Genomic DNA, 11,716 nt, shown 5'->3' with positions numbered 1-11,716 from the left:
AAACTCTTAAAAGGTGTGCTTGAATCAGACAACTGACCACTTAAGGCTAGTTACCTATTGGACAATAACTATTAGAATATATTTGAAAAAATGGCCCTTCTCACTATTCCATGCTGGCTCAATCTTTTGCTGTATACAGATCATCGTAGGAGGGATTAGAGGGTAAAGTGAGACAAGTCAGACTCACTTTGCAGGAGAAAGGGGAAAAGGGAGATTGGTGGAGAGTTTGTGGCAGTTTTGTCGACCTCCTTCACTTCTCCCCCTAAAGACCAAGGACTTTTGCTTGTCCTGACTCTGGCTGATCCTGAGGTCTCCAGGGAGCTAGCCCACACTTTACAAATAGTCATTTAGAGCACCTTCTCATGTTATTAGAAATAGTTTTAATTTCATCATCTGAAGATTTTCTGTTCATATCCTTTGAATATATGTCACATATCTGATTAATGTCTAAGTATGAATTTGAACTCAGTTTTCTTTGATTCCCTGTGCAGCCCTCTGGTTACATCAGTAGCTAATACCCACCAACACAGTTCTGCACAGTTCAAGTCCTGGGGGGAACTCTTGCTGATTATATTTGCCCTATTCTCCATATTATCTTTGTCTCTCTCTCTCCCTCAGTTTCTCTTCCTTCTCCCTCTCCCTCTCCTCTCGGCTTCTTCCTTCCCTGCCTCCCAAGTTGTATGTTTCAGTTACTGGGAACAGAGATAACATGAAGAAGTATCTGTGAAGGCCTTATTTTTATACCTCTTCATTTGTGATATAGTTGGTACATAATTATTCATACATTATCTCTCCCATTATAAAATATGAATATCTTGAGATCAGATTTTTAAAAAAATTCTCCAACAAGTCAAATATTTTTTGACTTATAATGGGTGCTCAATAAATGAATCTTGAATGATTGATTTCTTACAATGTGATTCTGTGAGGTGATGGACACTAACTTTTCCAATCTTTATGTTTCCAGTGCTTTTTGATGTACTGATACATAACAAACATTTAATATATGTGTGTTAACTGACTGATTGAGCAACCATACAGCCCAACCCATACTTCAGAGAATCTCACTATAATATACATTTGATCTGATTACCCAACTTTTGATTTAAAACCTTTAGAAGTAGAAAATCTAATGCTTTCCCAGACATACAGGATAGCACTGAATGCATTAAGAAATGCTGTTGAAAAGAAAGCCAAATTCTGAATAGTCGTGGTTAGCAATATTGCCCACCAACAGAAATGAAGATTTTCATTTTTCCATTTTCTTTAGATATCCTGGGAGATATGGAAGAAAAATTCATACAATAATGTATAAGATATCTGATATAAAAAATTAGTCATTTGGTTTTGACAAACTATTCATTGTTACAAAGGAAAGTTCATTGTGTGGTAAGGATAACATGAAGTATATCTAAACAAAGAAGACATTGAATAGAAACAAATAGATATACAGATTGAGAGAAACAAAGGCAGATGGATAGAAAAAAATTAGCATCATGTTGATTTGAATCAAATGATTTCAGAAAAAATATTGTATTGTACAAGTTTCTTGATAAAGCTACCTAAATAATTGTATCTCTCATAACAGTACCCTTAGTAAATAGCATCAATGATATTTTAGCATTTAAGAAAGCTAACTAACTTTGCACTGCTCTCCTTGGTGCTACCATTTCTCAGGATAGAGAGAATTTGCAAGTGATACACTAATTATTTGAAAAGTAATGTACAGGATGACTCAATCAAAAGGTAAATGATGAGATCTATTTGTGGTATGATTAGACATCAAGGTAAGCTAACTGAATTACAATGTAATTATAAAAATGGTGAATGATAAAAGGTAAATGAGAACAAATAATAGTAAGAATGAATTTTATTTTTTATCATGAAGTTCTCCTTTAACTTCAGAAACTCCTACTTATAACACTTTGAGTAAATGGGAGGGAAATAGAGAAAAGGAAGAAAGGAAAGAAAAATAAGCAAAGCAAGGAAGGAAAGGAAAAAGGAAGAAAGGAAGGAAGGAAGGAAGGAAGGAAGGAAGGAAGGAAGGAAGGAAGGAAGGAAGAAAGAGATGGAGGGAGGGAGGAAGGAAGGAAGAAAGGAAGGAAGGAAGGAAGGAAGGAAGGAAGGGAGGGAGGGAGGAAGGAAGGGAGGGAGGGAGGAAGGGAGGAAGGGAGGAAAGAAGGAAGGGAGGAAGGGAGGAAGGGAAGAAGGAAGGAAGGGAGGGAGGGAGGGAGGGAGGAAGGGAGGAAGGAAAGAAGGAAAGAAGGAAGGGAGGAAGGAAAGAAGGAAGGAAGGAAGGGAGGAAGGGAGGAAGGAAGGGAGGAAGGGAGGAAGGAAGGGAGGAAGGAAGGAAGGAAGGGAGGAAGGAAGGAAGAAGGAAGGAAGGAAGGGAGGAAGGAAAGAAGGAAGGAAGGAAGGAAGGGAGGAAGGAAAGAAGGAAGGAAGGAAGGAAGGGAGGAAGGAAAGAAGGAAGGAAGGAAGGGAGGAAGGGAGGAAGGAAGAAAGGAAGGAAGGAAGGGAGGAAGGAAAGAAGGAAGGAAGGAAGGGAGGAGGAAGGAAGGGAGGAAGGAAGGAAGGGAGGAAGGAAAGAAGGAAGGAAGGAAGGGAGGAAGGAAGGAAGGGAGGAAGGAAAGGAGGAAGGAAGGAAGGGAGGAAGGAAGGAAGGGAGGAAGGAAAGAAGGAAGGAAGGAAGGGAGGAAGGAAGGAAGGAAGGGAGGGAGGAAGAAAAAAGCTTCCATATAGAATAACACTGATATGAAATATGCATACATATACATATAAATTAAAACCCTCAATACACTTTGCTTCAATGGGGCCTAAAGAGACATGAGTATCTATGTCTAAGAATAGAGATGACTTGAAGAAGTTTCTTCCAAGATCTTATTTTCTTTCTCCCCTTATATAAGTGATAGAAAGTTAATTTAAGAATTTCTATATACTGATTCAATTAAGGAAAAAATGGGTGTACAAACATTGAGATTAGGATGAAATGCTATGATTCCTGAGAGATTTATGTGAAAAAATATTTCAAACATGCTATAAAAAGAGTGAGTAAGTTAGTAATGAAGAGTTACTTTCAATATAGAGATGGCATCTCTATATCTCTGAATTGCTTTGGTAATTGATATCTCAGATGTTAAGGCATCTATATTATCCTGTTATGGAATCAGGATCAACTCTCAATAAGTGGGGGTTGAATTGAAGAAAAACTGGAAACTTACTTCCAAAACTTCCCAAAGTGATACCATATTATTATTCTTCTATTGTCAGAAAACAAAATCACAGAAATATCTCAGTTCAATTTTTAAAATTTATATCTAACAGGAAAATAGGATTTCTTCTATTTTCTAAAGGTTAACATCTTTGTGTTTCATTACCCTTTTCACAAACTAACTTCTAAACAGAACATAGTGAGCCAAATGTGTATCTTCTTCTAAGAAATATTTATGGAGACTTTTTCAAAATTCCAGAGCTGCCTCAGTCTCTAAGGGACTGAGTAGCATCCCAATTGTGTGGACCCAGTTCAATTTATTTGTCTTGGTTTGTTATTAAAGCAAAACTCCTTAGTGAAATTGTGGTGACTTGTATTGTTGCCAGCCTTAGACAAAATTGTAATGTTTTCAAATTAATTCAGTTTTCCCCTAATCTTTATGTAAATTGAAAGTGACTTAAATTTATTTTATGCAGCAATTGAAAGAAATTCTAATCATATAATATTTAAATTTATACAAATTCAGATCACTTTTTTGGGCTTCTTATTCTTTTCTTTCTTTTTAATTTTTAATATACTTTGCTTTATGAATCATTTTGAGAAAGAAAAATCAGAGCAAAAGGGAAAAGCCATGAAAGAGAGATAGAGAGAAGCAAACAAACAAAAAGAAGTGAACATAGCATGTGTTGATTTACATTCAGTCTCCATAATTCTTTTTCTGAATGCTAATGGAATTTTTTGTCCATATTCTATTGGGATTTCTTTGGATCACTAAAATGCTGAGGAAATCCAAGCTTTTCATAGTTGATCATTACATATTCTTGCTGTTATTATGAACAGTGTATTCCTGGTTCTTCTTGTTTTACTCCACATCAGTTCATGCAAAACTTTTCAGGCTTGTCTAAAATCATCTTGTTCATAATAATGCATAAAATAATATTCCATTGCTTCCATATACCACAACTTAATCAGTCATTCCCCAAATGATTATCTATTCCGTTTCCAATTCTTTTCTACCACAAAAAAGAGGTTCTACAAACATTTTTGCACATGTGAGTCATTTCCCCTCCTGTATGATTTATTTGGCATACAAACCCAGTAATGGTACTGCTGGGTCAAAGAGTATGCACAGTTTTATAGTTCCAGATTGCTCTCTAGCATAGCAATAATGCATTAGTGTCCCAGATTTTCTACATCCCCTCCAACATTTATCATTAACTTTTCCTTTCATTCTAGCCAATCTGACAAGTGTGAAGAAGCACTTCAGTCATTTGACACAGGTCTTTATATATGTTAGAAATGAGACCTTTATCAGAAATAGTGGCTGTAAATTAGAAGAACATAGGATAGTTTTCTTCTCAGATCTATGGAGAAGGAAGAAATTTGTGTCCAAAGAAGAACTGGAATAAATAATTGAACACGAGATAGATAATTTTGATTATATTAAGTTAAAAAGTTTTTGTACAAACAAAACAAATACAGATAAGATCAGAAGGGAAGCAATAAATTAGGAAATCATTTTTTCATTTAAGGATTCTGATAAATTCCTCATTTCTAAAATATATAGAGAATTAACTCAAGAATCCAAGTCAATGTCCAATTGATAAATGGTCAAAGGATATGAACAGTCAGTTTTCAGATGAAGAAATTAAAATTATTTCTAATCATATGAAAAGGTGCTCTAAATAACTATTAATCTGAGAAATTCAAATTAAGACATCTCTGAGATACCACTACACACCTCTCGGATTCGCTAAGATAAAAGGAAAAGACAAGGACTAATGTTAGAGGGGATGTGGGAAAACTGCGATACTAAAACATTATTCATGGAGTTGTGAAAAATACAGCCATTTTGGAGAGCAGTTTGGAAGTATGCTCAAAAAGTTATCAAACTGTGCATACACTTTGACCCTGTAGTGTTTCTGTTGGGCCCACATCCCAAAGAGATCTTACAGGAAGGAAAGGGACCTACATGTGCAAAAATGATTGTGGCAGCCCTTTTTGACAAGAAACTAGAAACTGAGTGAATGCCTTTCAGTTGGTATGAAGTCCGGGTTAGCTCCATAGAAGCCTCAGCATCAGCCAGAGTCAGGATAAGCAAAAGTCCTTGGTCTTTAGGGGGAGGAGTGAAGGAGATGGACAAAAGATCTTTTGCCAAAGATCCCTCCTTGGTTCTAGAATCCAGAATCTCCACACTTTTCTCCTCTCCATCCTGAGGCCAAGTGAAGTCTGGCTCCTTTTTTCCCACCCTCTAATTCTTGCTTATTATCTGTATACACCAAACAGTGAGTAAGCATTGAAGAGTGAGAAGAGCCATTCTTCCAAACATATGTTAATAGAGTCATTGTCTCCTATCGAATTGGTAATTAGTCTTAAGTGGTCAGTTGTCTAATTCAAGCACATCTTTTAAGAGTTTCAACTCTTTACAAGTTGGAGAATGGTACAAGAATGTTAGGGAATATTATTTTTCTATAGGAAATGATCAGAAGTATAATTCTAGAGAGACCTGGAGAGACTTACATGAATTGATGCTAAGTGAAATGAGCAGAACCAGGAGATCATTGTACACAACCACATCAATATTATACAATGATCAATTATGATGAACGTGAATCTTTCCAACAATGAGATGATTGATGCCACTTCAAATGATCTTGTGATCAAGAGAGTCATCTATACCCAGAGAGAGGACAGTGGGAACTGAATGTGAATCACAACATCACATTCTCACTCTTTTGTTGTTCTTCACTTGCATTTTGTTTTCTTACTCATTCACTTTCTTTCTTTCTTTTTTTTTTTTTTTTGGATTTGATTTCTCTTGTGCCATAAGAGAATTGTATAAATATGGTTATACATGCTGAATTTAACATATATTTTCACATGTTTAAGATACATTGAATTGCTTGCCATCTAGGGTAGAGAGTGGGGGAAAGGAGATGAAAATCTGAAACATAAGACCATGCAAGGGTCAATGTTGTCAAATTATCCATGTGTATGTTTTGAAAATAAAAAGCTTTATTAAAAAACAGCAACAACAACAAAGAAATACTGTCCGTAAAAATCCCCCCCCCAGCTTTATGTTTCCCTATTAATCTTGTTTCTATTGGTTTTGTTTGTGCAGAAACTATTCAATTTAATGTAATCAAAGTTGTTGATTTTGCCTTTTATAATGTTCTTTAGTTCTTTGATCATAAATGTCACTTTGTCACTTATCTGAAGACCTGCTAGGCAAGTTATTCCTTATTCTCCTAATTTGTTTGTGGTATCATCTTTTATGTCCAAATCAAGTATCCATTTTTACTTTATTTTGGTATGCAGTGTGAGATGCACATCTATGCCATTTCTGACATTATTTTCCAGTTTTCCCCACAATTTTTTTCATTAAATGTTTGGTAAAATTCATTTGAGAATCCATCCTCTGAAAATATTTTCTTAGCAAGTTCATTAATGATTTGTTCGATTTATTTTTTTAAATGGGACTATTTAAGTAATTTATTTTTTCTTCTGTTAGCCTGGGTAATTTATATTATTGAAAATGTTCCTTCATTTGGAATAGTTTGTCAGACTTGCTGCCATACAGTTGGACAAAATAGCACCTAATTATTGATTTTATTTCTTTTTCATTGGTGATCAATTAACCCTTTTCATTTTTTGATGCTGGTGAAAGAATTTCGGAAAAGGTCTGTTTCATTTGAGGACATCGGGGGAGGAAAAGGGGATGGGAGGTAGCCAAGAGCAAGTATAGCATAGGGACCAAGTGCAAAGTGGAATTCCCATGGTGGGGAAATCTACCAGATGTTCTTAGCCAAAATACATCAGTGTTGGCTTTTCTGTCCTGGTTCAGAAGCCAGTGTATTGACTGAGTAGCTGTGAGATCCTCAATTCAACTACAAAAGGCAAATAGTGTTCCTTTGCAGCCCAATACAACAGACAAGACTCTGTCAGGCCCAGTGAGCACAGGGACTAAGCTTGCAGCAGCGCTGGTTCCAGGGCAATGTAATATCACTGTAGCCTATAGAGAAAGCTTTGAACAATCTCCCCTTTGCCCTAAGAGCAGATCTCAACCATTAAAAATGAGCAAAAAGCAAAAAGAGTTCTCAAGGACCCATAATCAGTATTGCCCAGCACCTACAGCTTTCACTTTAAATAACCATCATATTCCTACTTAAATATAAATATAATATTCCTTAGGGTAAAGGAACTTTGAATGCAACCAAAAGTCCACTATCCAGAAAAATTAAATATTATCTTTCAGAGGAAAAAGGAAATTTTCATTTTATTTTTGATGAAAAAACTAGAGCTGAGCAGGAAATTTGATCTTCAAATATAGAATATAAGATAAGCATAAAAAGGCAAAAGGGAAGGGAAAAATATAGTTTTTAAGGTTAAAATGTTTAAATGCCTATATGGGAAAATGATATGTTAAACTCTTAAGAACTGTTAGTTTGTTAGGGGTATACTTATATAGTATAGGTATAATTTGACTTTACTGTGATAATATTTAAAAAGAAGCTATAGATGGAAAAGGAATTGTATTGGAAGAAGGGGAAGGGGAGGTGAAAAATGGTAAATTACATCACATGAAGAGGCAAAATAAAGCTATTATGTTTGAAGGAAAGAAGGGAGGAGGGTAAGCATTGTCTGAATGTTAATCTCACTGTATTAGGCTAAAATAGAGAAGATCAGACATATTTTCTTTAATACAGAAACTTGTCCCAACCTATATGGAAGTAGGAGAAGAAAGGGGAAAGCAATAGAATGGAAAACAAAAATAGAAGGGGAAAGGGATATGAAAGGGGGGAGTACATGTAAAAAAGATGGCGTATTGAGGAAGGTATTGGTCAGAAGTAAAACACTTATGAAGGGAGAAAGAGGAAAGAGAAAAAAAAATATAACGGAAAATAAGATAGCAGAAATACAGAGTTAGTAATTTTATCTGTGAATGTGAATGGAATAAATTCTCCCATAAAAGGGAAATGGATAACAGACTGGATTAAAAGCCAGAATCCAACACTATGTTGTTTATAAGAAATGCATTTAAAGCAGAGAGAAGTGCATTTAAAGCAAGAGAAAAAATTGGCCTAAATAAAAGAAATAAGAAAGAACACTACATCCTGCTAAGGGTATCATAGATAATGAAGCAATATGGATAATAAATGTTTAGGCCCCAAGTAATATAGCATCCAAGTTCCTAGAGGAGAAATGAAGAGAATTGCAAGAAAAAATAGACAGCTAAACTATACTAGTGGGGATTCTCAACCTTGATCACTCAGAATTAGATAAATCAAGCCACAAAATAAATAAGAAAGAAGTTAAGGCAGTTCGATTGGTATGGCACGGAATAAGTAGACCAATTTAGGCAGAATTGTTATTTTTATTATATTTGTGTTTTCTAATTGGGTTTATATAGTCCTTAGTATCTTTGATATTTTAGTCAAGAAAAGTGAAAGATGTATCTGTCTTCAGTACCCTTCCCTTTTCTTTTAACATCTTCTGGTTGACTTATTCCAGTTCAAAGCCTCTCTAATTTTTATGTATTTACAATTAGATTGCCCAAACTTGTAAAAAAAAAAAAACAAAACAAAACATATTACACAAAATTTATTTTCAGTTGAAAGATATGTTTTATTTGACTTCTCAATAAGCAAGTAGATAGGTGAAGTTGATAAAGCATTGCACTCCTTGCCAAGAAGATTTGAATTCAAATTCAGCCTCGGAAAGTTGAGTTTGTGTGTGGCCCTGCACAAGCTATTTAACCTCTATGTATTTCAGTTTTTCCCCATAAAAGGAAGTGGATAATAGCACTACTCTCAAAGATTATGAGAATAAAATCATATAATATTTGTAAAAATAGTCTGTAAACAACAGAGTATATATTTTAAAAATATTTATTTATTTTAAAGTAAATGCAAAATAATTTTTTAAAAAATTAGAAAAAACAAGATAAAGGAAACTGAAATTTTAAAAAAAATCATGTGGCCAGCAGTTCAGGGAGGATTAAAAATATGTAATAATAAATTTTCATTTGAAGAAAGCATTTATTGCAATGGAAGAGATTATATTCATGACTCTCTCTCTCTCTTTTTTTTTTTTTACTTTCTTGTAGGTTATTCTTTCATTCTCTCTATGTAATTTCTAGTTAATTCTTTTTTTCCCCTTCCCCAACTCTTCCAAAGAAAACTACAGATAAGCACAGATATATTTAAGTTTTTGTGTGTATATATCAATATGTATATATAGATATGGATATATATATGTATGTGTGTATATATGTACATTTTCACAGTTTCCCACACATATACATATATCTATATGCAACCTATATATACCTAAAAACATAAATATGAACACATACACATATATATACATACATATGTATACATATATAAACATTCATATATATCAATATTAATATGGCTAATATGTGTAAATTTTTCTCTTGCTTGAATCTTTGACTTTGAGAACAGAAAAATAAATTATACAAGAAATTCATGTAACCTATTGTAAGTCTTTTAGAATTTTCTATCAACCAATCTTGAATGAAGATTAGCATATTTAAATGTAGAAAAATGCAAGAGAATTGCAGCATCAAGTTTTCATAGTGGGGTTCTAAGAGGTAAAATGGTGAGTACTAACAATAATATGGGAGATTCTAGTCCTTAGATTTCATCTCTTTTCATTTGATTCCTTATCACTTTGTGTCTGAAACAACATTTTTCACCTAAAACTGTTTTTTTTTTGTATCCTATATTCACAAGGCTAACAATTTAGAAGTATATAAGGTTCTAGAAGTTCTATAGTCCAAAATGTTTATTCCATTTTTGAGAAAACATACAAAAAAATTAAAATTATTTTCCCAAATCACACAAGAAAATAATAGGAAAGAATGGACTTGAGATCCAGTGTTCTGTTCTTTATACCACAAAAATACCTTTCTTTGGTATTTTTTCCCCTTTTGTTCAATATGAGATAAAATACAAAAGCTCCTCATGGTAATATATTTTTCCACTCTAAGAAATAATGATAAAACCAAAGTAAATGACATTTCAAATTTTTCAAGTTCAAAAGAGTAACACTTTCAAAGGCATAAAATAAAACATATGGAAATGCAAATTCAAAAATATCTATTGAAATTGTCATTAAAATGTTGCTAAAAGTCCATGTAACTCCATATCATCTTTATGACTATTACATATCAATTTCACTTCTTCCAGTTTGAAACAATCATCTTTGGAAAAGTATAAAAAATAATATGCACTAGCATATTATTTGTCCCTTGAAGTCACTCTGGTGCTCCATAGCTTCTTCATGGCATTTTTTACTTCTTCATTCCTTAGGGTATAGATCAAAGGATTGAGGAAGGGTGTTATAATGGTATAAAATACAGATACCAACTTATCAAGAGGGAAGGTGGTTGGAGGGCGGGTATACATGAATATACAGGGACCAAAAAATATGATGACAACAATGATATGGGAGCTGCAGGTGGAAAGGGCTTTGCGCTTCCCCTCTGCACTATGATTTCTCAGGGAGTGCAGTATAATTGTGTAGGAAATCATCAACAAAATGAAGCTTGCTGAGCATATGGCTCCACTATTGGAAACTACTAAGAGATTTAATACATATGTATCCATGCATCCCAATCTCAACAAAGGTTGCAAATCACAGAAATAATGGTCAATCACATTGGGACCACAGAAAGGCACACTTAAGATAAGGATTATCTGGGCTATAGAATGCAGAAATGACCCTACCCATGCCAGTAGAATCAAGATCCCACATACCCTGTGGTTCATGATGACTGAGTAGTGTAAAGGCTTACAGATGGCTACATAGCGATCAAAAGCCATTAGAATGAGGACTAATATCTCCATGCAGCCAAAGAAATGCATGGCAAAAAGCTGGGTCATGCACTCATCAAAGGAAATAGTGTTTTTGTGAGAAAGGTTGTCCACAATCAATTTGGGAGCTGTGGTGGTAGAAAAACAAGAATCTGCAATGGATAAATAGGTTAAGAAAAAGTACATAGGGGAACCAAGTGTAGGACTGGTCTTGATTGTTACAATAATTAGTAGGTTCCCCAACACAGTGGCAGTGTAGAATACCAAGAAAATGACAAATACTATCTTTTGCTTCTCTGGGTCTTGTGTCAGTCCAAGCAGAATGAATTCAGTCACATTGTTTCTCATCTCTAGGACTCAAGTAGGATGGACACAGAACTGGGTAATATAACAAAAAAAAAAAAAAAAAGATTATTATAGCAGAATTTGAGAGATCTCCACAATAAAAACATTATCTGTCTATAGGTAAGCTTCTGTTGTGTCTGTTTTTAATGTCTTAGATAGAAGAAATTTAAGTAAAAAGCACTCCCCTAATCTGCTCTAACCCATTTTTTGCTCATAGCGTGTGTCTGTGTGTATATGTATGTGGGAAAAAGAGACAGAGACAGAGAAAGAAACAGATAGAGACAGAGACAGAGACATAAATATAGAGACAGTGAGAGAA

General features: G+C 34.3%; 1 protein-coding gene across 2 annotated transcripts; it reads right to left on the bottom strand.

Annotated features, from left to right (window-relative positions):
- Nucleotides 1-2,880: 2,880 nt before the first annotated feature.
- LOC127541328 (olfactory receptor 4C11-like) lies at nt 2,881-11,403 on the bottom strand. 2 transcript variants are annotated; one of them, XM_051966612.1, is made up of 2 exons: nt 10,506-11,400; nt 2,881-2,891 (listed from the first exon to the last, which is right to left on the bottom strand). In XM_051966612.1, exons 1-2 carry the CDS (start codon nt 11,398-11,400, stop codon nt 2,881-2,883), a joined length of 906 nt encoding a protein of 301 aa, XP_051822572.1. The 2 variants fall into 2 exon arrangements, with proteins under 2 accessions (XP_051822572.1, XP_051822573.1); XM_051966613.1 differs by lacking the exon at nt 2,881-2,891 and having other exon boundaries at nt 10,477-11,403.
- Nucleotides 11,404-11,716: the final 313 nt, after the last annotated feature.

The sequence above is a fragment of the Antechinus flavipes genome, chromosome 6 (genome assembly GCF_016432865.1).
Source record: "Antechinus flavipes isolate AdamAnt ecotype Samford, QLD, Australia chromosome 6, AdamAnt_v2, whole genome shotgun sequence".
Lineage (NCBI taxonomy): Eukaryota > Metazoa > Chordata > Mammalia > Dasyuromorphia > Dasyuridae > Antechinus > Antechinus flavipes.
This window is presented reverse-complemented; position numbering and strand designations above follow the sequence as displayed.